Source organism: Rhinoraja longicauda, chromosome 1 (genome assembly GCF_053455715.1).
Source record: "Rhinoraja longicauda isolate Sanriku21f chromosome 1, sRhiLon1.1, whole genome shotgun sequence".
Lineage (NCBI taxonomy): Eukaryota > Metazoa > Chordata > Chondrichthyes > Rajiformes > Arhynchobatidae > Rhinoraja > Rhinoraja longicauda.
The window spans coordinates 23531491-23558986 of record NC_135953.1 but is presented as its reverse complement, the minus strand read 5'-3'; the positions used below and the strand labels follow the sequence as shown (position 1 = coordinate 23558986).

The 27496-nt window shown below is 43.4% G+C and overlaps 1 protein-coding gene across 3 annotated transcripts in view; it reads left to right on the top strand.

The window, feature by feature from the left end:
- dym (dymeclin) overlaps positions 1-27496 on the top strand; it is a 247668-nt gene that overhangs the window by 6559 nt on the left and 213613 nt on the right. For 2 of the 3 annotated variants that reach the window (XM_078419291.1, XM_078419366.1), the window contains exon 2: positions 3815-4010. In XM_078419291.1, the coding sequence (XP_078275417.1) occupies positions 3871-4010 (140 nt within the window). In that variant the 5' untranslated portion in view covers positions 3815-3870. The remainder of the gene's footprint in view (positions 1-3814; positions 4011-27496) is intronic. The other variant, XM_078419432.1, reaches the window with a different exon arrangement.

Here is a 27496-nt window from a genome sequence, read left to right as displayed (position 1 = left end):
ATAATAACCAGGTAACCAGGTTAATTTTGTGTATGATATGAAACAGACCAACTGCTGTAGATAGTATGCAGAGGTAAATGGCTAAATGCAAAATTCCGCACTAATGATGGGACGTCCAGGAAACAGAAGAAACGACAGATGCTGGAATCCTGAGTGAAAAACAAACTGCTGGAAGAATTCAGCATGTCAGGCAGCATCTTTGGAGGGAATGGTCAAACAATGTTTTGGGTTGGGACCCTTCTTCAAACAAATGTATAGATGAAGGTAGACAAAATGCTGGAGTAACTCAGCAGGACAAGCAGTATCTCTGGAGAGAAGGAAAGGGTGACGTTTCGGGTCGAGACCCTTCTTCAGACTGATGTCGGGCGTGGGCGGTACAGAGATAAAATGTAGTTGGGGACAGTAAGGCTGGTGGGAGAACTGGGACGGGGGAGGGGATGGAGAGAGAGGGAAAGCAAGAGCTACTTGAAGTTAGATGTACAGATGATCTTTGCTTCCAAGTCTACAGCTCCCTGAAAACGGTAACACCAGTTTAGCAGGGAGTACAAATACCTTACGAGGGACTGAGCTGGTTGTACATTTTGAGAAGGCTCCGCTCTTTCAACGTCTGCAGTAAGATTCTGCAGATGCTCCACCAATCAGTGGCAGTCAGTGCCATCTTCTTCGCTGACGTGTGCTGGGGCAGCAGGGCGAAGGCCGCAGATACCAATAGGATTAACAAGCTCATCAAGAAGGCTGGCTCCGCACTGGGGGTGGAGTTGAATTCTTAGGAGGTGGTCTTGGAGGGGAGGATGCTCCTCAAACTGCGGAGCATCTTGGACAATACAGCTCACACTGGTCAACCTGAGAAGTACTTTCAGCAACAGACTGGTTCCACCAAGATGCAGTACCGAACACCACAGGAGAAGGGTCTCGACGCGAAACGTCACCCATTCCTTCTCTTCCGAGATGCTGCCTGACCTGCTGAGTTACTCCAGCATTTTGTGAATAAATACCTTTGATTTGTACCAGCATCTGCAGTTATTTTCTTATACCACCGGAGATCCTCCTTGCCTGTGGCTATCAAACTGTACAGCTCCTCCCCCTTCTGTTGTGGGGTTGACTGATTGACTTCCCTCCCTCCCCAATCTTTGCACATCTCCAATCCTTTCCACTCGTCACTTAAATTTCATGTTTCATGTATTTTGTGTTTTATGACTGTTGGCAGATCAATTTCCCTCTGGGACAAATATTGTATCGTATCATACAAGATTGGCAAAGAAGTCTTACGGTATAAAAACACAAAATGCGGGAGTAATTCAATGGGTCAGGCAACATCTTAAAAATACAATACAATACAATATATCTTTATTGTCATTGTAAAGGGGTACAACGAGATTGGGAATGCGCCTCCCATACGATGCAATAAATGAATTAGCTAGTCAGTATTAATTTAAACAACCCAATGAAACAAATTAGAACAGTTTTAAAACAGAATAAAGTGCAAGTAGATCTGTGCCGGTTCACTGTGCGATGTGACCATCCAGCTCAGCAGGACCGGTTCATAGCAGCTATGGCCCTGGGGATGAAGTTGTTCCTGAGTCTGGAGGTGCAGGCATAGAAGGCCTTGTATTGTCGTGCCCGATGGTAGAAGTTCGAACAGACTGTTGCAGGGGTGTGAAGAGTCTTTGTGGATGCTGGTGGCTTTTCTGAGGCATCGTGTGTTGTAGATGCCCTCCAACGCTGGTAGCTGTGTTCCAATAGTCCTCTGAGCTCTATGGACGCTGAAGAGCTTTCCTCTCTGCCTCCGTGCAGCTGAGATACCCCACAGGGATGCCATGTGTTAGGATGCTCTCTATGGTGTAGCGGTAGAAGGTCTTCAGCAGCTGTTGGGGTAGACCAGACTTTTTCAGTGTTTTTAGGTAGAACAGTCGTTGCTGTGCCTTCATGACCAGTGCAGCAGTGTTATTGGACCATGTTAGGTCCTCCGAAATGTGAGTGCCCAGAAACCTGAAGCTGGACACTCTCCCCACACTGTCCCCGTTGATAAAGATCGGGGCATATTCCCCGTTGTGTGACCTACGGAAGTTGATGATCAGCTCCTTGGTCTTGGTGGTATTTAGGGACAGGTTGTTATCAGAGCACCAGTCCGCCAGGTTCTGTACCTCCGCTCTGTATTTTGTTTCATCAAATGATAGGCAGAGTTTTGGGTCGGGACTCTTCTGTCTGAGGAAGGGTCCCGACTCAAAATGTTGTCTGCCCATGTACTCCAGAGATGCTGCCTGACCCGATGAATTACTCCAGAACTATAGTTTCATGCTCTAGATTCCAAAATCTGCATTTGCTCATGTCTAAGGCTTATGTTATGCTTGCCTTCATCTAGCAGAGCGTCGAATATAAGAGTCAGGAAGTCATCTTGCAGCTTTATAGGACTTTGTTTATGGAGCATTGGAGTATTATCTGTATTACTGGTCATCCCTTAATAGTAAGGATGTGGAGACTGTAGAGAGAGTGAAAAAGAGTTTTTCCAGAATGCTATAAAATGTAATTAAAAGAAACTGCAGATGCTGGTTTTTCTCAGATAGACACAAAATGCTGGAGTAACTCAGCGGGTCAGGCAGCATCTCTGTATTCATCATATGTATTCTACTTCTATCCTCTTAATATCATCTACAATATCTTTAATTAGCTGCCAACTCATCTTACTTTTCTTCCCAATCTTGTAACCTGCAATATTAAGTTACTAATCCAGTCCTTTTTTGAGTCATGTTTCTGTTAACTAGATAATATGGCTATTATATTTGTAACATTATTCACCGCATTTTGCATTTATTTTTGCACTTTTCAAGTCTGCTCCCATTGAATATTGTACTGTATCCCTCTCTATTCCTTTCTAACATTACCATGTGTTAGGATCAACTGTTCCTCTTTTTATTATTACAATACATTGGTGTAGATAATAACCCTGCCAAGCTTTCTTCAATATATGAAGCAGTGTTTATTTTTATGAGAGTTAATCCAAAAGATTAAACTTCTACAAGAAATATTAAACAAAGGGGCTTGAGAAAACGGCAATTGAAAAATGTTGTTACGATATTTCATTTAAGGCTGACTCCAAAGAAAGTGGTAAAATAGATTTATTATTATGGAATACTTGCGACTGTAGCTGTACATAATTGCAAAGTAAACCTTTTTTCTCCCATGTTGGAGATCTTATTTTTGCTCTTTCTTTGCTTGTTATACCTATGTTTTTGATTAAAATGATAATCAAGAGCTCTGTACTCTTCCCACAAAAATATACTACCATGCATTTCTATGTTAAGCTTAATTTGTCACTTATTTACCCTTTCTGTTGCTTTATTATTGCCCTCCTGTGATCTGTTGTAGCCCTCAGTATTGACTGATATTCAACCCCCTCACCTGTATCCACCTATCACTTGCCAGGTTCTGTGCCACCTCCACCTCTTTTTCAGCTCCCCCCCACTTCAAGTAGTTTGAAGAAGGGTCCTGACCCACAAAGTCACCTATCCATGTCTTCCAGAAATGCTGCCTGATCTGTTGAGTTACTCCTGCACTTTGTCTTGTTTTGAAAACCAGCATCTGCAGTTCCTTGTGGCTATATATTTATAAAAAGTAGCAAAAAGAAACAGATGGGAAATGATAATTTATTTTATAAGCTGTGAGTTACGGTGATCTCAAATGGAACCTTAAGTCTCATTAATTTGACAAGTGGTTTCTATTTACCTGAAGGGTTTGCCTTATTTGGGCGGGTAAAAGAAACAGATGGATTGTCAATGCATTTTATGTAACCAATCTACAATGTCTTTGCATTTAGGTTCTAATCAAAGTGATGTCCAAATAATCTGGATCAGGTACCGTGCGCAAGTGGAGATGGGTGCAAACAGTAGCAGCACTGCTGAGATCGCAAGTAATGATTACCTTAAGCGTCTTGCTGGTACTGAATCAATCTCTGAGAATGATCCATTCTGGAATCAACTTCTGTCATTTACTTTCACTACACCAACTAATGGGTAAGAATATGATATTAATAAATGAATATTATTCACTTTAAATTAACTGAAGCAGTGTAGTGATCATTAAATGATTATTAATTTAAAATTCACTATCATGTTGATGCTTTTACATTCTTCAATCTTACTATTTCTGTTACTTTAATAATTCCACTTTAATTGATAGTAATTTCAATGTGATTTACCTACAATAAGTGTGCTTATAACTTTAAACATTTTTTTAACTACAGATGTAGCTGTGTTTACCTTGTGCTTACTTTATTTTGGTGCAGCAGTGATACTGACCATGGCTTATATGAAGGAAAAGTAATCAAGTACAGAAAAAAAAGTCTCAGAAGGATTGCAGCATAGAGCAAAGCCATTAGACATAGACATAGAAAATAGGAGCTGAAGTAGGCCATTCGGCACTTCGAGCCAGAGGAGTTGAGTAAAGGAGCAAAGAGGTCCTTCTGCAATTGTACAGGGCCCTAGTGAGACCGCACCTGGAGTACTGTGTGCAGTTTTGGTCTCCAAATTTGAGGAAGGATATTCTTGCTATTGAGGGCGTTTACTAGGTTAATTCCCGGAATGGCGGGACTGTCATATGTTGAAAGACTACTGCGACTAGGCTTGTATACACTGGAATTTAGGATGAGAGGGGATCTTATCGAAACGTATAAATTATTAAGGGGTTGGACACATTAGAGGCAGAAAACATGTTCCCAATGTTGGGGGAGTCCAGAACCAGGGGCCACAATTTAAGAATAAGGGGTAGGCCATTTAGAACGGAGATGAGGAAGAACTTTTTCAGTCAGAGAGTTGTGAATCTGTGGAATTCTATGCCTCAGAAGGCAGTGGAGGCCAATTCTCTGAATGCATTCAAGAGAGAGCTAGATAGAGCTCTTAAGGACAGCTGAGTCAGGGGGTATGGGGAGAAAGCAGGAACGGGGTACTGATTGAGAATGATCAGCCATGATCACATTGAATGGCGGTGCTGGCTCGAAGGGCCGAATGGCCTCCTCCTGCACCTATTGTCTATTGACTATACCGGCAGAAATCAGCCGTTGAAATAACCACTGTTAAGTCCTCGCCAATAGTGCGGCTTACAAATTAAAACTATAACCAATGGCAGCGGCCTGCATTCGAGTGAGGACCCCCTCCTTGGAAACAAAGTGCTACCGGCCATAGACTTGGCGCGCAAAGTAATACACACAGCACTATCGGTTTGGTGCGCAAAGTTTTGAACAAAGCTCTGTCGGCTACAACGCTAACAGCCACAGAGCTATGAAGCTTTAAACACAGTGCTACCAGCCTCAGCGCTATGAGACTTTAAACATAGCGCTACCAACCACAGCGCTATGAGGCCTTGTAACTTAGTGCTACCAGCCACAGCGCTATGAGGCTTTAAACAAAGCGCGACCACTCTCCGCGCTATCAGCCACGGACTGTTTGGGCAAAACTTATTATATCTCGTTCCTGCTTTCTCCCCTTATCCTTTGATTCCATTAGGCCTAAGAACTATATCTGACTCTCTCTTGAAATCCTGTGAATTGGCCTCCACTGCCTTCTGTGGCAGTGAATTCCACAGATTCACAACTCTCCGGGTTAAAAACTTTTTCCTCATCTCAGTCCTAAATGGCCGACCCCTTATTCTTAAACTATGAACCCTGGTTCTGGACTCCCCCAACATGGGGAACATTTTTCCTGCATCCAGCCTGTCCAATCCCTTAAGAATGTTATATATTTCTATAAGATCCCCTCTCATCCTTCTGAATTCCAGAGAATATAAGCCCAGTCGATCTATTCTTTCATCATATGTCAGTCCCATCATCCCGGGAATTAACCTGGTGAACCTACGCTGCACTCCCTCAATAGCAAGAATGTCCTTCCTCAAATTTGGAGACCAAACCTGCACACAATACTCCAGATATGGTCGCACCAGGGCCCTGTACAACTGCAGTAGGACCTCCTTGCTCCTATACTCAAATTCTCTCGCTATGAAGGCCACCATGCTGTTTGCTTTCTTCACTGTCTGCTGTACCTGCATGCTTACTTTCAGTGACTGATGTACAAGCTGCACCATCGGTGTGACCATCTCTCGATTACTTCAATCTATGACTTCCTCACTCTTCCGGATGAGCCTGAAGTCATCCAGCTGCAGCTCCACTTCCCTAACATGCTCTTTAAAGAGCTGCACCTGGAAGCACCTCCTGCAGATGTGCCACATTGGCTGTCTTCCTGAGTCGCCCACAGGCCGAGCACTCCTGCTAGCTTCCACTAGCACTAGCTTCCAACCCGCCGACACCAGGTCCAAGTTGCACTCTGAAACAAACAGAAAGTGACAGACCAAACCTTATACTGAAATCACCCTTGAGCCAAAGCCTCAATGTCCCACTCTTACTCTGTCCACTCTTACTCTGTCCATTCCAGCTATGGCCTCTTCACTATGGCGTGCCATCCTTTTATTGCCAGCTGTTTAGTTCTGTTTAGAGATACAGCACAGAAACAGGCCATTCGGCCCACCGAATCCATGCCGACCAGCGATCCCCGCTTATTAACACTATCCTACACACACTAGGGACAATTTATTTTTACATTTACCAAGCCAATTTTACCTACAAACCTGTATATCTTTGGAGTGTGGGAGGAAACTGAAGATCTCGGAGAAAACCCATGTGGTCACAGGGAGAACGTATAAACTCCATACAGACAGCTCCCGTAGTCGGGATCGAACCCGGGTCTCTGGCGCTGCAAATGCTGTAAGGCAGCAACTCTACCGCTGTGCCACCGTGCCGTCTTTTATTACCCAATTACCAACCTGTGAGACTTGCCTTAACTTAACTCCATGCTTATCTAAATGATTTATTCCTGAATTGTCCCCATTGCTGACGTTAAACGGACTAGTCTGCAGTTACTGAATTATCACAACATCCTTTTTTGAACAATTTTCCATTTGCCAATTTTCCATTTCTTGGATACCATTCTTGAATATTTAGATGCTTGGAAGATTATGCCTACATCCTCTACAATTTCCTTCCTTGCTTCACTCAATAACCTTGGGTGCATTTTATCTGGACCGGGTCATTTAATCTCTTTAAATGCAATTAACCTTTCTAGTAAAAAGCAAACTACTGGAGGAACTTAGAGGTCAGGCAGCATCTGTGGAGTGATATGGATAGATGACGTTACAGGTTGGGACTCATCTTCAGATGTGTAGATCCGGAAAAGTTGCACTCGAACTGGGCTTTTACAAGAACAGAACAGAACAGAACAGAACTTTATTGTCATTCGGTCAAATACCGAATGAAAAAAAAAAAAAAAAAGCTCCGCAGCAAATGAATTTGGGATTCTTAATGCCATCCTGAATGTTGCCCCTTTGGGTGGTTATGTGACAGGGATTCCCGCAAATCTATGAAAATTTTATACTTTTTTAAAAGACGCTTCAAAAATACCCATTAATCTTGTACCCCGGTAATCTTTGCCATATTGGAGCTGAGAGTTGATCTCAGGACACTGATGTGAACCATGTTGTATATCCATTGTGGGTGACAATGTCTCAATGTAAACCTTTACTAATGGGTACTGCTGATCAGTTCAAACAGATTGGAAGAGGACCTTTGTTTTTTTGATGTTTAAGGTCTATAGTTTTATTCACCTCATTGTCTTGAGTAGTTGATAACTCGGATGGCCTCTGAATATCGCCATATGCACTTAGAAACTTTGGAGTGATTGAAAACTGAGATCCTTGGAATCTATAACTGTTAATAGAAAATGCTGAATTCAATCAGGAGTTAAGGCAGCATTTATGGAAAGAGAATCATAAGAGAAATCTTGGATTGAAGATTCTTTGTCAGACAGTTCTGACAAAGGCTCTTTGTCCTGTAAAGTTAACCCTATTTGTCTTTCTAAGCCTGCTATCTAAACCTGAGTGTTTTTCCAAAAAATTCTGACCTTAGTTCTGGAGTGGATGCAACATAGGTTGAACATTTTTCCATTGCTCCTCTAGATTTCCTCTATTCCAGCGAATTTCTGTAGACGAGGTATAATTTTTGTAGTGAGAAATATTAAGAAATCCATGGTTTGATGCCATGACCTCACTTGACACCATTCTACTTTAGGACTATTAGTTTAGTTTATTGTCACATGCACTGAGGTACAGTGAAAAGCTTATTAGTTAAGAGCTTGACTTGCATGTCATAATATAGTTGACGTAGGACCAAGACAGATTGTTGAGGGAAGCCAAATTTAAAAAGGATCCTCCATGGCCCTTCAATTGAGGGTCAAAGGCTTATGTGCAGTCAACAAAGGCTGTGTATGGGTGGTTCATATCATTCCCAGGATTTCACATGGAAGAGCTACATGGTGAAAATCATGCCTTCAGAGGAGAATATACCAAGGATAAGCAACTAGGTCTTGGATGAAGATAGAATCCCAGTTCAATTGTAAATCATGTCTTAGGGCTACTTCCAATAAAGGTTCAAAGCCTCGTCTTCCACAACTGGAAAGAGGGGGCTATGTAAGGGGCCTCAGAGAGAAGAGTGGCCTCAGAAAGAAGAGGGACCTCAGAGATTATGACCATCTTCCAGAAACAAGATAAATCTGATTTTGATAATGGCAGGGACATCCTGCCAACGGAAAACTGGTCATCAGGTGTGTTGTTGCATGTGGTGTAGGAAGGACATTGTTGCTATTGAGGGAGTGCAGGAAGGACATTCTTGCTTTTGAGGGAATGCAGCGTAGGTTCACCAGGTTAATTCCCGGGATGGCGGGACTGATGAAAGAATGGGTCGACTGGGCTTGTATTTGCTGGAATTTAGAAGGATGAGAGGGGATCTTATAGGAACATATGAAATTCTTAGAGGATTGGACAGGGTAGTTGCAGGAAAATGTTCCTGATGTTGGGGGTGTCCAGAACCAGCGGTTACAGTTTATGAATAAGGGGTAGGTCATTTAGGACTGAGACGAGGAAAAACTTTTTCACCCAGAGAGTTGTGAATCTGTGGAATTCTCTGCCACAGAAGGCAGTGGAGGCCAATTCACTGGATGTGTTCAAGAGAGAGTTAGATTTAGCTCTGAGAGCTAAGGGAATCAAGGAATATGGGGAAAAAGCCGGTACGGTGTAGTGATTTTGGATGATCAGCCATGATCATATTGAATGGCAGTGCTGGCTCGAAGGGCCGAATGGCCTACTCCTGCACCTATTTTCTATGTTTCTTTGTTTCCCTTTTTTGAGTGTAATGCATCAGTAGCCAGAAGAGGGCACTCATGTTCTTTTTGCTGTTTATAACCCAAATGATCAAGTCCAGACGAGTCCAGCTATAATGAAAATCTTGCTTGCAGCAGCATCACAGGCAAATATAGACAGACTCATTCAACACACAAAAACATGAATTATACATATTTTACAGGACAATGAAAAGAAAAAGATTGCAAAAAGCAAGACATTAATGCAAAACACTATCTGAGGAAGGTTCTTGACCCGAAACGTCACCCTTCCTTCTTTCCAGAGATGCTGCGTGTCCTGCTGAGTTACTCCAGTTTTTTGCGTCTATCTTTGCTTTAAACCAGCATCTGCAGTTCCTTCCTACACATTAGAAAACAAGTCCCTGGCAGTGCAAGAGATGGTCCTTAGTGTTCCATTGCTGAAGCAGGAATAGATAGGGTTGTGCAGGTCACTATAAGAAATTTCATGTTCAGTTGGTGTGGATCCTTGATGATAAGAGTGGGGAAGGCTGTGTCCACAATGGGTGGGCTGAGTCCACCACTCTCTGCAGCCTATGCATGCCCCTGCATTGGAATTGCTGTATTGGAATTTCGATGGACGTGTTGATGCCCAACTTCTACCAACACATCACGTGTGTCACCAGGGGGGAAAGAACTTTGGACCACTGCTACACGCCGTTCAGGAAAGGCTACAAGGCCGTTTCTCTCCCTCCTTTTGGGAAATCTGACCACGCTGCCATTTTCCTGCTGCCGGAGTACAAACAGCGGATAGTACGGGAAGCGACAGTGACGAGGGACGTAAAGCGGTGGTCTGACCATTCAGAGGCCATGCTGCAGGATGCACTGAGCGAAGTCGACTGGAACATGTTCCAAGCAAGTTCCAGAGACGTAAATGAGTTTGCGGAAGTGGTTACGGACTTCATTGCCACAATAGCCGATACCATCATCCCCATGGTAAGGGTCAGTATCTTCCCAAACCAAAAACCCTGGGTGGACAGGTCTATTTGCGTGGCCTTGAATGCTCGCACCGCTGCTTACAACTCCGGCCTGGCATCCAGCAACATGGACGACTACAAGGGAGAGTCCTACCGACTGCGAAGGGCAGTGAAGGATGCAAAAAAGAGGTACCGGGACAAGATGGAGTCACAGATGGAGCAGCAGGACACCAGGCGCCTTTGGCAGGGGCTACGGACTATAACTAGCTACAGGTCCAGCACCCCCTCAACCGGAAGTGCCGGCTCCTCCTTAGCTGATGACCTGAACTCTTTTTACGCACGGTTTGAGACGCGTAACACCACCAGCTCGCCGTCTAAAAACAGCACCGAAGGGGCGCTGGCTAGCGAGGCTGGAGGGGGATCCACCGCCGGGGATGTGCACACATTCTCGGTGTCCGAGCATGAGGTGAGGTGGGCTCTGACGCGTGTGAACACGAGGAAAGCTGGAGGCCCAGATGGTATATCTGGGCGAGTACTAAAGTCTTGTGCAACTCAGCTTGCTCCAGTGCTCACCACAATATTCAACGTCTCCTTGGCAAAGTCCGTGGTCCCTGCATGCTTCAAAAGATCCATCATTGTACCGGTGCCAAAGAATGCCTCTCCAGCGTGTTTAAATGACTACCGACCGGTGGCCCTCACCTCGGTTGTCATGAAATGCTTTGAGAGGCTAGTTAAGAAGCACATCTGCGCCCTCCTTCCTCGCAACATGGACCCACTACAGTTCGCATACCGTCCGAACAGGTCCACGGATGATGCGGTCTCCCAGGTTCTACACACCGCTCTCTCTCATCTGGACAGCCAGGGGGGCTATGTGAGGATGCTGTTCATTGACTTTAGTTCAGCATTCAACACAATAGTCCCCAGCAGACTGGTTGAGAAGCTGCTGGAACTGGGGCTTAGCACCCCTCTGTGTGCCTGGGTCCTGGACTTTCTCACTGCCAGGCCCCAAGTGGTCAGGATGGGGGAACACACATCTAGCTCCCTCACCCCGAACATAGGATCCCCCCAGGGCTGCGTCCTTAGCCCCCTACTGTACTCCCTGTACACACATGACTGTGGGGCCAGGTTCAGCTCAAACTCCATCATCAAGTTTGCTGATGACACTGTGGTGGTGGGCCGGATCTCCAACAACGATGAGAAGGCCTACCGGGAGGAGGTGGCTGATCTGGCACTCTGGTGTCAGGACAATAGCCTCCTCTTGAATGTCACTAAAACAAAGGAGCTGATTGTGGACTTCAGAAGGGCTAAACATCCAAGGACGTACACGCCACTCGAGATAAATGGGTCTATTGTGGATAGGGTGAGCAGTTTCAAATACTTGGGAGTCCGCATCGCAGAGGATCTGACGTGGGCAACGCACATTGCCGCACTGGTGGGTAAGGCTAAGCAGCGCCTTTACCACCTTAGACAACTGAGGAAATTCAGAGTGTCGCTGAGGATCCTTCATTGCTTCTACTCTGGGGCTGTAGAGAGCATCCTGTCCGGCAACATTACAGTCTGGTTTGGGAACAGCTCTGCCCAGGACAGGATGGCCCTGCAGAGAGTAGTGCGTTCGGCAGAACGCACCATGGGAACTACACTCGTCCCCCTGCAGGACCTATACATCAGGAGGTGCAGATCCAGAGCAAGCAAGATCATGAGGGACCCCTGCCACCCCAGTAACGGACTGTTCCAGATGCTACGATCAGGCAAACGTCTCCGCTGTCACGCTGTGAAAACGGAGAGGATGAGACGGAGCTTCTTCCCACAGGCCATCAGGACTGTCAATTTTTATAACCCCAGAGACTAAATTTTTGTCGACACTTTTTGTGCTATGTTTAGTAACTTATTAACTTTATTTATATGCTGTAATTCTTTTTGTGCACAACCCGCAGGCATTGCCACTTTCATTTCACTGCACATCGAGTATGTGTATGTGACAAATAAATTTGACTTGACTTGACTTGACTAGTGAGGAGATGTTGTTTCCACAGATTGATGTCCACTGATAGAGTGGATGTGGAATTCATTGCCACAGAAGGCTGTGGAGGCCAAGTTTATTTTTAAGGCGGTGATTGACAGATACTTGATTAGTATGAGTGTCATAGATACTTAGACAATAGGTGCAGGAGTAGGCCATTCGGCCCTTCGAGCCAGCACCGCCATTCAATGTGATCATGGCTGATCATCCACAATCAGTTCCCCGTTCCTGCTTTCTCCCCATACCCCTTGATTCCGCTAGCCCTAAGAGCTCTATCTAACTCTCTGTCAGGGGTTACGGCGAGAAGGCAGGAGAATGGGGTTGAGAGGGAACGATAGATCAGCCATGGTTGAACAGCGGAGTAGACTTGATGGGTCGAATGGCCATCATGCACTATATAACTTATGATGAGGAAGTTAATGATCAAGTTGCAAAGGGAGCTATGGAGGCCCAAGTCTTGGAGCTTGATTATGACTTGTGGAGGGATGAATGTGTTGAAAGCCAAGCTGTAGTTGATGAATAGCAGCCTGATGTATGTGTTCCTGTTATCCGGATGGTCCAGAACAAAGTGGAGAACTTGCTGTTGATCTGTTGTGGCAGTAATTAAATTGAAGCAAATCCAAGTCATTTCTGAGGCAGGTGTAAATTTGTGCCATAACCATTCTCTGAAAGCACTTCATTACAGTTGATCTAAGTGCTACCGAACGGTAGTCGTTGAAGCTGGTCATCATGCGCTTCTTGGGTACCCGTACAATATGATGCCCTTTTGAAGCATGTGGGAACCTCAAACTGCAGAAACAAGCAGATGAGAATGTCCTTGAAACTCCAGCCATTTGGTCTACACAAGTCTTTAGCGCTCGGCCAAGTACACAGTATGGGTCGAATACTTTGGGTGGATTCACCTTCTTGAAGGATGCTCTGATGTCTCTCACACACTGAGATTTGTTCTTTGAGGGTTGTGGAGGTTTGTATAAGTATGTCATTGTTCTGCCTCTAAAAGTGTACGTAAAAGGCATTGACCTAATCTGGAAGTGACGTGACGTGTCATTGGTACTTATGCTACCCGCTTTTGCCTTGTAGGAGGTGAGATAGTGCAAGCCTTGCCACAGCCGTCGAGAGTCCATCTGTGACTCCAGCTTAGTCGAAGTCTCCATGCCCTCATGGTAGCCTCCAGGAGGGTGTGCCTGGAAGAAGTAGTATTGCCACATGGTCAGATGTTCCAAAGTGCTGTGAAGAATGGGGTGGTAGGCGTTCCTGATGGTGGTTTAGCATTCAAATGTGTTGGGTCCCCTTCTGTTGAAGGTGATATGTTGTTGGTGGTTCGGCTGATACTTCTGAAAGCCAGCTCAGCGATGATACGGAATGCTTCAGGCTATGCCGTTTCCTGCTTGTGATCATGGCGCTCAGCTCCTCAAATGCTAGCTTGACATCTATATATATATTTCTTTGGTGAATATTTCGGTATTATTTGCTATCATCACAAACTGTTTGTTTGTTACTGTTCCATTTTGCATGAGTGCTGAAGGAGGGCAAGAGATCTGATCTGTGGAGATGGAGAGTGGGGAACAAGAAGTGAGACCGTGGAAACAAAGGAAAGATGCTTGAGACATGGAACAGATGGTACAGAGAATATCAAATGCCAATGGATGACTTTTGAAACAGTAAAATAACCTTCTGATTCAGATTATATTCTAAACTGGGTGTATTTTCTGAATTTTCCTATCCCTCCCCAAAGGCTCTAAGTTCATACTAGGGTGAAATAAATGTTGAAGCTTGTTTATCTGTGCAGGCTATTTATCTACATATTCTATCAAACTAAGTGTCATGCTAATGTCTGGGTGCATGTATATGCATGTCTGCGTCTTTGTGTTAAGTCTGCGAAGCAGAAACTGGCCTCTAAACTAAACTAACCTTGTCATTGGACCAGGAATTTGCCCAAGTCCTAAGTCCGAATGGGTTAACTCTGAATCTAGGAGAGGAACTTCGGTGATTTCTGCATTACCTGCTCGGTGATAAGTGTCGACAACTGTTTCCCTGACCATCACCTAAACAGGTCTGTTATGTCAATGAACCTGGCCCCTCAACAACCATGGTGGTGGAAATAGAAACATTGCTGAATTAGAAGGCCATGAGCAGATTACTTCCCCTCAGCAAAGGCAGACGTCATTATGATGAAATTCCATAACTCAATTTGTTCGGCAGTCAAGTCACGAGTGTTTTATTGTCGCATGTTCCGAGATGGAACAATGAAATTCTTATGTGTATGAAGGAACTGCAGATGTTGGTTTAAACCAAAGATAGACACAGAATGCTGGAGTAACTCAGCGGGACAGGCTGCATTTCTGGAGAGAAGGAATGGGTGATGTTTCGATTTAGGTTTAGAGATACAGCGCGGAAACAGGCCCTTCGGCCCACCGAGTCCGCGCCGCCCAGCGATCCCTGCACATTAACACTATCCTATACACACTAGGGACAATTTTGTTTACATTTACCCAGTCAATTAACCTACATACCTGTACGTCTTTGGAGTGTGGGAGGAAACAGAAGATCTCGGAGAAAACCCACGCATGTCACGGGGAGAACGTACAAACTCCGTACAGTCAGGATCGAACCTGAGTCTCCGGCGCTGCATTCGCTGTAAGGCAGCAACTCTACCGCTGCGCCACCGTTTCGGGTCTTCAAGTAAGAATGAAGCAGCACAGCAGATATATAAACATAGTACTCTGTAAGCATCATAATAAACAACATATAAAGTTTGAAGAACTTTCTGAAACTTTCTAAAATCTGAAGAAGGGTTTCGACCCGAAATGTCACCCATTCCTTCTCTCCTGAGATGCTGCCTGACCTGCTGAGTTACTCCAGCATTTTGTGAATAAATACCTTCGATTTGTATCAGCATCTGCAGTTATTTTCTTACACAACATATAAAGTTCAGTAATAGTGCAAAGTCAAAAACAATGCCCCCAAGTCGATGTAGTTTGGAGCTTATTTATATATTGTAGTGTTTAATAGCCCAATGTTTGTGGGGCAGAAGCTGCTCCTGAGCCTGGGCCTTACAGTTTTCAGGCTCCTATACCTTCTTCCCAATGGCAGGAGTGAAATGAGAGTTCGGCCAGGATAGTGTTGGTCTCTGATGATGCTGATTGCCATTTTGAGGCAGCGATCGTTGTAGGGGAGGTCAATACCAGTGATGGACTGGGCAGTATTCACTACCTTTTGTAAATTTTGTTCATGGGCATTCGAGTGGCCAAACCATGCCTCATGCAACCAGTCAATATGCTCTCTACTGTACACCGGTAGATATGAGAGTATTCATGGACATACTGAATCTCCTCAATCATCTAAGGAAATAGAGGCATTGATGAGCTTTCTTTATGATTATATCAATGTGCTGGGTCCAGGACATATCTTGAGAGATATGCATGCCCAGGAATTTGAAGTTTTTGACTCTCTCCACCACTGTCCTATCGATGAAACTGATTTATGGGTCCTTCACCATCCTCTTCCAAAGTCAACAATCAGTTCCTTGGTTCTATTGACATTGAGAGCGAAGATTGTTGTTCTGGCACCAAATGAAACTTGGCACCTCACTCATAGCCTGCTGAGAAGTTATAGTTACTGCCCTGCTTTGTGCTTTGGACTCATGGACAGTCTGCAGTAGGTACCTGTAAGTAGCAGAGAAGTACTACTGAAGAAATAATTATCCTTAAATTTGACAGGCAGGATAGGCAAACCAATATCAATCCACTCTCCCAGGCCAGTATCACCAGCATGGAGGGAGATACAAAATGCTGGAGTAACTCAGCGGGACAGGCAGCATCTCTGGAGAGAAGCAATGGGTGACGTTTCGGGTCGAGACCTCTCTTCAGACTCAGTTCAAGATTTAAACCAGTCTGCAGTTCTTTCCTACACATTTTCACCAGCATGGAGGCTGTGTTCATGTTCAATCAGCTCCAGGGTTAGGCCACATCATTCAATGCTTGACGTCAGCAGAATGTGGATCGGATCCTTTATCCACCTTGGAATTTATGGACGTAAAGTTGATGTATCCGCACTCCCAAGAGACTTCCAAAGAAGGAAAGGTAAAATACAGCCTTCCAGCAAGATTCCCAGCATGGTAATTCGGATTTTTCTTTCAATCCCACCTTACCTTGCCCACAACGTTTAGTCAGGAAATCAGTGCAGTTGTCACGTTGTACCGTCATCAGTTAATTTTCATAAATATGAACCTGGGACCATTTGTTATAAACGGTTTGGTCCTGTAACATGCTATATTGCATGGTACCCTCAGTGCCTCTGAAAAACTATTGAAAAACATTCTTGAACTGCAATATTAAATAATAGTCAGAAACTCAGATTGATACATAAGAAATATTTTTGCATAGGTTTATGTTTCACATATTGCGGAACTGTTTTTATTTTTATTTTATGATGCCAAATGTCTAGATGCTTTTACTGAGAGTTTGCATACATGCCCCATGTTATGTGACTATTGGAAAAATTGCCGTATGATTTAGCGCTGCAAATTTATTTTCTGTGAAGTTGATTGTTGTTAAGAGATTTATTTGGTACATTGTCTGGAAAACCCCAAATGCCTATTAAAGTAACATTCCTAGATTTTTAACAATATTGCAAAACAAAAACAATATGCTTGTGGCAGCATGAAATATATATTTTGAAAAGACACAAAGTGGTGGAGTATCTCAGCAGATCGGGCAGCATCTCTAGAGAACATGGATAGGTGATGTTTCGGGTCGGGACCCTTCTTTGGCCACGCTTTGGGTTGGGACCCTTCTTCAGACCTGCGGAGTTACTTCAGCATCTGCAGTCCCTTGTATCTCTATGGAATATACATGACTGCAGAATTTTGCAGGAAGTATTAAACTATACAAACTAACAAATAAATTATTATACGGTTCTGTACACTGTAGATGTATGAAGCTCTTAAAGGCTCTAATTTAAGATGGATACTTTTGGAAGCTTTGCTTTGATGAAAATACTGCTTGTGCATATTTATAAGCGGTGTAATAGCATTGTGTTGTAGAATTCCCCCAAAGATTGTTTAAAAAAAAAACTATTAGCTAATCAATAGCAGGTGTATCATAAAGATTAACTGGGATGAAGTGGGGAATCACATTCTGCATTTTTATCTGTGCTTCAGCAATTAGAAGTGCTTTTCCTTAGTCCTTGCATGTGATTGATAGTTATTATCCTTTATGCCTTCCTTGCCCAAATCAAATCACACAATATTAATTAGTTTATGTTACTAACTGTCGTTTTGACTATTTGATGTGTTGCCCTACATTATTCCAGCTACAGAAAGAAATAATGAACGTATTTATTATCTTTTTACCATCATTAGGAGATGCCCTAAAGTGAATTGTAACCAGTTAATTAGAGTGTACACATTTAATACTTGCAAAGTTGACAGCCAGTTTGTTCATAACTATATCCCAGAAATGCTGACATGTTTGCTTTGGAGATGGTGAGAAAAAAAATTATAAGGAAGAGCAAAATCAGCAATCTCAAATCTATTGAAGCCTTTCATAAAACTTAAACAGCCATGTCTAGGCTTTCCTTCAATGTCTTTGCAGGCCAGTAATAATAAGACATGGGTACTGCGGTGTTTGTGTTCTAAAGCATAGTCGCCCTTATGATAACATTCAGAGAATGGTATGGATGCCACAAATTTTTCCCACACTTTGTCTTCAAACCTGAGTTTGATGTTTTACAAATTTTCTAAACTCTGCTCAGCCCTGAATGTTTGACGTCAGAAACAATTTATCAGTGATTTGTGCAGCTAGACTCCAGTGTATGAAGATCCTTTGACCTTATCCCAAAACAAATAAAACAGTTGCAGTGTTTCAGTTAATGGTACCCCTTATCGGAGATTAGATATAGAGAAAAATAATGTTGATTTGTATGAGTGATGTCATTTAATTCCAGAAATTTTACTTGAACATAATGGTACAGAAACAGAAAAAAATAGCAACAGTTAATGTTTTAATTTCAATTCTTCTACTTGGTAGAAATGAATTTCTATTATTGCTTGAAGTGTAGGAAAATTATTCTTAGGAAAATGTGTTTCATATAGTCCATTGCTATATTTGTTTTACCTGATGATTTGCAGTGTTAAAGGTGGTATGTCCATGGAACAAACAATTGGATCTATATTTAACAAATTCTAATTCAAAGTATTACAGACAAAAAACAGGATTATTGGAAAGGGTGCAGAGATTTCCGAGGATGTTGCCAGGAATAGAGGGTTTGAGTTATAGGCAGAGGTTGAGCTGGCAGGGAATCAAAAACCATAGGTTTAAGTTGAAGGGGAAACAATTTATTAGGAATCTGAGGGGTAACTTTTTTACACAAAGGGGGTGGATGTATGGAACAAGCTGCCAGAGGAGGTAGTTGGGGCAGGGAATATCCCAACATTTAAGAAGCAGTTAGACAGGTACATAGATAAAACAGGTTTGGAGGGATATGGACCAAATACTGGCAAATGGGCCTATTATAGCTGCAACACGGTGGCTGGTGTGGGCAAGTTGGGCCAAACGGCCTGTTTCCACACCGTATCACTCTATGACTCTTTTATTATAGAACTTGCAGATTTTATTCTGAAAGCCATGGCGTTGCAGATATTGGGACTTGATCTAGAATTAGCACAGAGGTGAGAATAAAAAAGAGTGTTTAATAGCCTAATGGCTGTAGGGAAGAAGCTGTTCCTGTATCTAGACATTACAGTTTTCAGACTCCTGTACTTTCTTTCCGATGGCAGGGGTGAAATGACTGTGTGGCCAGGGTGGTGTGGGTATCTGATGATGCTGGCTGCCTTTTTGGGACAGCGACTCTGGTCCTTTATTTCAAAAGCAAGAAAGTAATGTTTCAATTGGTTAGAGCCTTGGTCTAACCCCTTTTGTGCTCGATTTTGAGTAAAATTGATTAATTTTGAAGGATGCACGGTAGCGCAGCGGTAGAGTTGCTGCTTTACAGCGAATGCAGCGCCGGAGACACAGGTTCGATCCTGACTACGGGTGCTGCACTGTAAGGAGTTTGTACGTTCTCCCCGTGACCTGCGTGGGTTTTCTCCGAGATCTTCGGTTTCCTCCCACACTCCAAAGACGTACAGGTATGTAGGTTAATTGGCTGGGTAAATGTAAAAATTGTCCCTAGTGGGTGTAGGATAGTGTTAATGTACGGGGATCACTGGGCGGCACGGACTTGGAGGGCCGAAAAGGCCTGTTTCCGGCTGTAGATATATGATATGATATGATATGATATTTTGGAGCCAGAAGAGTTAAGATGGAATTAATGGTGGGCATCGAATGGTCGGGGCATCGATGAAGGAAATCATAATGCAGCTTTATGGAACTTTGACCATATTTGGAGTATTGTGTGCAGTACTGGTTGCCCCAATACAGGAAGGATGTGGACACCTTGGAAAGGGTGCAGAGAGAGTTTAATCAGAATGATGTCTGGATTAGGGGGTATGAGCTACAGGGAGAGGTTGGATAGACTTGGATTGTTTTTTCTGAAACAGCGGAAGTTAAGGGTTTGACCAAATAGAAGTGTACAAAATTATGAGAGGCTTCAATAGGGTAGGCAGTCATAACTTTTCTCCCAGGATGAAAATATCACTAGGATGGAAATATCAAATACTAGAGAGCATAGCTGTAAGGAGAAAGGGGCAAAGTTTAAAATATATGAATTGAATTGAATTGAATAAATTTTATTTGCCAAGCATGTACATACAAGGAATTTGCCTTGGTGCTTTACTCGCAAGGATAAAAAACACGATATACAGTAGATAATTAAAAATAAAACATTATAATTTAAACGTATGAAAACAAAATACCAGAGCAAAAAGAGGCCATAGACTTTTGGCTGTTGAGTAGAACTACTACTCGTGGAAAAAAGCTGTTTTTATGTCTGGCTGTGGTGGCTTTGATAGTCCAGTTACCTTCCAGAGGGATGTACTTCAAAGAGTTTGTGGCCAGGATGAGAGGGGTCCGAGATGATTTTGCCCGCTCGCTTCCTGGCCCTTGCTGTGTACAGTTCGTCAATGAGGGGAAGGTTGCAGCCAACAACCTTCTCGGCTGATCGAACGATGCGTGGCCACCTCTGGATGTCTTGCTTGTTGGCTGAGTCAAATCAGACCATGATGGAGAAAGTGAGGACAAACTCTATGATGGTAGTATAAAACTGAACCATTATTGCCTGTGGCAGATTGTGTTTTCTCAGCTGTCGCAGGAAGTACATCCTCTATTGGGCCTTTTTGACTGCAGTCGATGATGGCCTCCCATTTAAGGTCCCTGTAGATGATGGTTCCAAGGAACTTAAATGACTCCACAGTTGTGACTGTAGTGTTGTTGATGGTGAGTGGGGGAAGGGGAGGGGGAGCTCTCCTAAGGTTTATAATCAATTCCGCTGCCTTAAGAGCATTGAGCTCCAGGATGTTGCGATGGTACCAGGACGCCAGCTGTGTCACTTCCTGTGTGTAGGCAGATTTCTCGCCATCCTGGATCTGTCCAATCAGGGTTGTGCTGTCCGCAAACTTGAGAAGCTTCACAGAGGAGTCTGTGGAGGTGCAGTCGTTGATGTAGAGAGAGTAAAGGAGAGGGGAGAGTACGCAGCCTTGCGGTGCTCCTATGCTGAGGATCAGCGGGTCCGAGATGTACTTTCCCAGCCCCACACGCTGCTTCCTGCCTGTCAGGATGTTGGTGATCCACTGACAGAGGGGTTCAGGCACAGTCAACTGGGATAGTTTGGAGTGTAGTAGCTCTGGTACAATGGTGTTGAATGCAGAGCTAAAATCCACAAACAAAATCCTTGCAGAGGTCCCCTGGTGGTCTATGTTCTGGAGGATGAAGTGACTGCGTCATCCACTGATCTATTTGCCCGGTATGCAAAATGCAGGGGGTCCAGCAGGGGGTTTGTGATATTTTTCAGGTGGGTCAGCGCCTGTCTTTCAAGGGTCTTCATAATTACAGAGGTCAGTGCGACAGGCCTGTAGTCATTAAGACCAGTAATCCTTGGCCTTTTGGGGACAGGAACAATAGTGAAGACTTCGAAGTAGGCAGGGACAGTGCAGGTTTGCAGGGACTGATTGAAAATGTCTGTGTAGACTGGTGCCAGTTGTTCGGCATAGTGCTTGAGGGTAGAGGGGGAAACATTGTCTGGTCCTGGAGATTTCTGGCTTTCCTGAATAGCTTTTCCACCTCCTCAATTTCTATTATTAGTGATGGAGAAGTGGCCAGACTGATGTTGGGCAGCAAGGAGGGGGTGGGTAGTGGAGGAGAGCCCAGTCTTTGCAAACTGGAGTCAGGCTGTAAATAGGTGTGAAGTGGTGATTGGGGAGGAGTGGGTGAGGGAGGGAGGGAGGGAGGGGGTACCAGGGTTATGTTTCTGTCTTCCAAACCTGCAGTAAAACTCATTCAGGTCATTGGTCAGCTGACGATTGTCCAAGGGGTGGGGGTTTTTCCTCTTGTAGCTGGTGATTTCTTGCAAGCCCTTCCACACTGAAGATGAGTCATTAGCTGAGAACTTGCTCCTCAACTTCTCAGAGAACCTTTCCTTGGCAACTCTAATTCCTCTTCTCAGCTTGTACTTGGCCTGTAGAGATCTGCATCCCCGCTCCTGTAGGCCTCATCTTTAGACTGGCGGAGCTGTCTGAGTTCTGCTGTAAACCAAGGCTTGTCGTTGTTGAACCTGATCCTGGTCCTAGTGGGACTGTAACTGTCCTCACAAAACCTGACATATGATGTCATGGTGCCTGTATATTCATCGAGGCTTGTGGTTGCTTCCCTGAACACATTCCAATCAGTGCAGTCAAAGCAGGACTGTAGGTTTTCAATGCCCTCGCTTCTCCACCTTTTCATTGTTCTGATCATAGGCTTAGCAGATTTCAGTTTCTGCCTGTATCATAATGATCAGATGAACAGGGCAATTTGTTTACATGGGTGGTAACTGCCTGGAACGTGCTACCTGGGGTGATGGTGGAGGCAGATACAATAGTAGCACTTAAGAGACTTTTGGATAGGCGTATGAATATGCAAGTAATGGAGAGGCATGGATTATGTGCAGGTAGGTAAGAGTTGGTATTGGTGAGCCAAGGGGCCTGTTTCTGTGCTGTACTGATCTGTGTTCTTAACTCGCATACAGATAGCTTAATTTTGATTTGTGTTCTGGCATTTGACAAGTTGATTAATGTCAGTATTTAAAGTGGCGATTTGAACTAGAGAAGTTATTTCCTCTTCGGGAGAGTACACAATAAGGTGACATAGTTTTAATATTAGAACTAGGACAGTTAAGAATGAGGAAGCGTATGAAAAAGGCTAATGAAAAATTGGAACTCTTTCTCTTACCCCCAATTCCATGTCCCAAAAAGATGGGACCGTTACAGTTTTCAAAATAGTGATTAATAGATTTTTTTTAAAGTAAAGATTTCAACGACATATGATGAATAAATAAGTCTATCATATCACAGATGAGGGCCATTCTGCCTTTGGGACTTGTCCACTCTTTAGATGCCAATTCTTCAGCTACTTCTGATTATTTTTGGAGAACCAACCTTAAATCACACCAATAAAAAAAACACCACTAAATATGTTTTTCCAACCAGGCTGTTAATCACCACCATCTGTTCCTTTACCGTTAAAAATCTATATTCTATTTTACTTCTCATCCCTATAAATACTATCAATCATTATTTTCATGTTAACAATGCAATATTTTGCTAATTTGGTAACATTATTTTGTTGGCAAAATTGCTGAACTTCTCATTGTCCTATTAGATTTGTGTAACGTAGGCTCAACAAAGTACAGAAGTTTATGAAACAGAGTTTTATACCATTCTTTTGAACTATTTCTGTAGCCATAACTAAGTGTTTACGTGAACATGAATTGCAAGAGCTTTAGGGCATCCTCAAGTGCTAGAAATAGAGATAATACTATATATGTCAGAGAATATATACATTTAATGGCAAGAGGTGAGCAGAGGGATTTTGGGATGCCTGAAAATGGCATTATAAGTAGATAGAGTAGTTAAGATGTATATGGTATGTTTAACTTCATTGGTCTGAGCATTGAGTATAAGAGCAGGAAGTCATGATGCAGCTTTATAGGACTTTGGTTGGGCCAGATGCGTGCATTTCTGGTTGCCCCAATACAGGAAAGATGTGGAGGTTTGTGGACATACAGGTTTGTAGGCTAATTGACTTGTTATAAATGTAAATTGTCCCTACTTGGTGTAGGGTAGTGTTAGTGTGTGGGGATCGCTGGCCAGCACGGTGTGCCAAAGGGCCTGTTTTCTCTTTGTATCTCTAAACTAAACCAAACTAAACTAAACTAAACTAAATACAATGATGGAAGATGGAGTCAGGTCAGGGAAGGGGAAGGTGAAAGTGGAAGCAGCTGCTGGAAGGTGATAAGCAGGAACAAAAAAGACCAACAGTGTTGGAATCTGACATCTTGTGTTCCCATTATCACTTTCCAGCATCCGTCTCCACCTTCACCTTCGCCGTGCCTCCTCTTACATGTCTCTATCTGTTTACATTTTTTTTCTTGCTGCCTCCATCTATTTGCCAGGTGCCTCTTTCTCCCAACTCCACCTCTCCCCTCACCTACCAAGTACCATATGTCCACCAATCACTTCTGTCTCGGTTCCTTCAGCACATTGTGTGTTGCTTCATATTTCAGCAAGCTCTTGTGTCTCCAATTACCAAATCACTTTTGTTGGAGAAGGAGTTTCTATAAATTTTAATGAACTCATGGAACTTTCCTTAAAAGCTTGTTTTATTTAAAAATGCTTATTTGAATATTTATTTTTTGAATTTTCGCACAAGCTGATCATTGCAGTCTTCTCTAATCTAATTTATGAAATGTCAACCAAACAATGTATTGAGTTTCTATTAATAATTCTAGTTAATCAAACATTAATGACTTTATCTGAGGTGATATTCTGCAATTGGAGATTGGGTACCATTTGAAAAATTGGTGCACTTGTGAACCATAAATAGCAAAAAATTGGTGGTTAAGTAAACTGCGAATAAATATTAGATGGTTGTCAGGGAGGGGATTAAAAGACTGTAATCTAATCAAGGAATATAGATAACATTACAAACTGCGAGACTAGAACTCAAGCAGTTTGCCAGCTGAACTGCAAGATTAGGTTACTCCTTAATGCTCTGACAACTAATAATTATATTATATATAGAGCTACTTTTGAAACATTGAACAACAGCCGTCTTTGATATTTTGTTTTTGCATCAGTTGATTTAGTCCAAAACAGGATATGTGGTTATTTCAGTATATATAATATTCACTCTCCATGGTATATTAATCAATAGCGTAACTGAATTTATCCTTGTGAATTAATTGATTATGTTATACAGTTTTCACACTATAATTTAACTTGGGGAATTAAATAACTATTTAACATGCTCACATGTTTTCTGCCTTGTTTGCAGCTGAACCACTTAGATCAGGATGTTTAGTTATAGTACCCAGTCTGTGCTGACATAGCTGATATATGGTGGAAAGTTGATATAGAGTTGCACTCGGCTTCCGGGTGAGAGTTCGGGAATGAAAAATTGATCAGGATATTCATTTGTTGACTTTCCCTAGCGTATATAAATAAGTGCATTTTTGATTCATTCAGTAAGTACAGGATCAGGCTTAGTGGCTATGCATCCATGGTTAAATAATGTTTATTGCTTCGAAGCTGTCAACAGGTTGGGCTGGAACTATGGAAAGAAAGCATAGTAAGGATTCTGATTGAGAGAAAACTGTTAAAGAACTGGAAATGATACAAAACTGTTAAATCATTAGGCGCTGAGCTCGGAAAAATTAAAGAAAGAAGAGTGAAAGAGCGGGAGGCACAAATGATTAATTAATGAAGAATTATAGGAGAGGACAAAACAGTTGTAATGGGATGAGAAACTGAAGATGCAGTAAAGGATAGTATATCTATTCTTGGTTCAGCTTGCAAAGAATAACCGTGCTCCAGCACCATCTTGAATAGTGTCTCCAGGAGATTTTGATAGTTTCGGCAGAGCCATTGGTAGCATCTGTTGATTAGGGAAATGTAGACCGTGGTTCTGGCCAAAAGTTATTGATCTCATGTTTAGACCAACATTCTGTTTCTTTAATTAAAAAGTAAGTTGCTGATCATTGAGGCGAGAACTTGGAGGTCTGGGGAGTGGCCAATGTTGTTCCTTTCTTTAAAATGGGAAGTAGAAACATATAAAATAGGTGCAGGAGTAGGCCATTCGGCCTTCGAGCCAGCACCACCATTCAATATGATCATGGCTTATCATCCTGAATCAATACCCTGTTCCTGCTTTCTTCCCCTATCCTTTGATTCCGCTATCCCGGGAATTAACCCGGTGAACCCACGCTGAACTCCCTCAATATCAAGAATAGCAAAAGCAAGTAAGGGTAATCTAGGAAATTATAGGCCTGTGAGCCTCACGTCAGCAGCTGGGAAGGAGAGGATTCTTAGGGATAGGAATTACTCGTATTTTTGGAAAAGAATGTACAAAATCATGAGAGGAATAGATCAGATAGACGCACAGAGTCTTGCTCAGAGTAGGGGAATTAAGCATCATAGGTTTAAACTGAGGGGGGAAAAGATTTTTAATAGGAATCAGAGGGGTAGCTTTTTCACGCAAAGGGTGGTAGCTACATGGAATGAGCCGCCGGAAAAGGTAGTTCAGGCAGGTACTATTGCAACATTTAAGAAGCATTTAGACAGGTACATGGTACATTTAGAAAGGTTCAGAGGGATATGGGTCAAATGCAGGCAGATGGGACTATTGTCGACGGGACATATTGGTCGGTGTGGGCAAGTTGGGCCAAAGGGCCTATTTCCACACAGTATGACTCTATGAGAATGGGCTAATCAGGGACAGTTCAGCATAACTTTTTTTGGGGCAGTTCATGGAATCCTTAGTTAAGTAGTTTGGATTCGGAACTGGCTTACGCATTGAAGACAGAGGGGAAGGGTGGAATGATGTTATCTTGGCTTGAGGTCCGTGACCTGTGGTGTTCCACAGAGATCAGTGCTGAGACCACTTGTTTGTGATGTATAGAAATGACTTGGACGAAAATGTAGATGGGTTGGTAAGTTTGCAGATGATACCAAAATTAACTACCCAGGGAGAATATGAGGTGCTGTCCGTGTTGTCTTACCCTGCAATGGAGGAGGCCCAGCACTGAAAGGTCAGTATGGGAATGGGAGGAGGAGTTAAAATGTTTAGCAACCAGGAGATCACCTGTCCCTAAACACCCTGTCTCACATCCATCCATTTCAAAAGCAGATTATCTAGTGGTATAACAGAGCTGTTAATGGGAACTTGCCAAAAATTAAATAGATGCTGCATGTTGTAAATTATAGCAGCATAAATACTTAATTGACCAACAAGTATTTTGGGGTATTTTAAGAGGTGTATGAAAAGTACTATATAAATGCAAGTCATTTTTCTAATTATCGGATGGATTTTGGTATCCTGGGATAACTGGAGAAAGAGAGAGAGAGAGAGAGAGAGAGAGAGAGAGAGAGGGCTGTGTAGCCGCCTTTCCGAGAAGCCCAGCGTGCCGTTTCGTGATGCGAAGAGACGCACACTGTACAGAATGCTCCTGCACTTTCTGCACCTCCTTGCCTTCGTCTACCGTCCTTGGCGGTCTGTGTTACCACCTGAAGGTGGGGGCGGGCCCCAGTTGGGGTCTCTCTACAAGGGAGTCATCCCCCTTTACATTGGGGACCTGGGGTGGAGAGTGTTGCACAGAGCAGTGGCGTGTAACAAACTTTTGAGTCGGTTCACGGGCTCGTCGGCCGCCTGTATTTTATGCGGTGAGGAGGAGGCAGTGTTCCACACGTATATGGAGTGTGAGAGGTTATTGCCCCTGTACCAATATCTGAAGGGGTTGTTCCTCAAGTTTTCGTTACACTTTAGTCCTACGATTCTAGTGTTTGGACACAAGGCAGGGAGTGGGGAGGGTCGTTAGGGGGGGTGGGACCTCCCTGTCGGTTTGCTCCTGGGCCTGGCCAAGATGGCCATTCGTGGGTCCAGGCAGCGGGCGGTCGATGGTCTTGCCAGAGTCGACTGCCTGCCCCTCTTCCGGGCCTACGTCTGTGCGCGCGTATCCCTGGAGAGGGAACACGCGGTGTCCACGGGGACTCTGGAGGCCTTCCGTGGGCGCTGGTGATTGCGGGGTGTTGAGAGCATTGTAAATAATGAAGGCAACGTTGTATTATAATGATTACTTGATGTATTGTAACCTCTGAATGTAGTTTTGATGTGATGTATCATGCGTTTGTGCTGAATAAA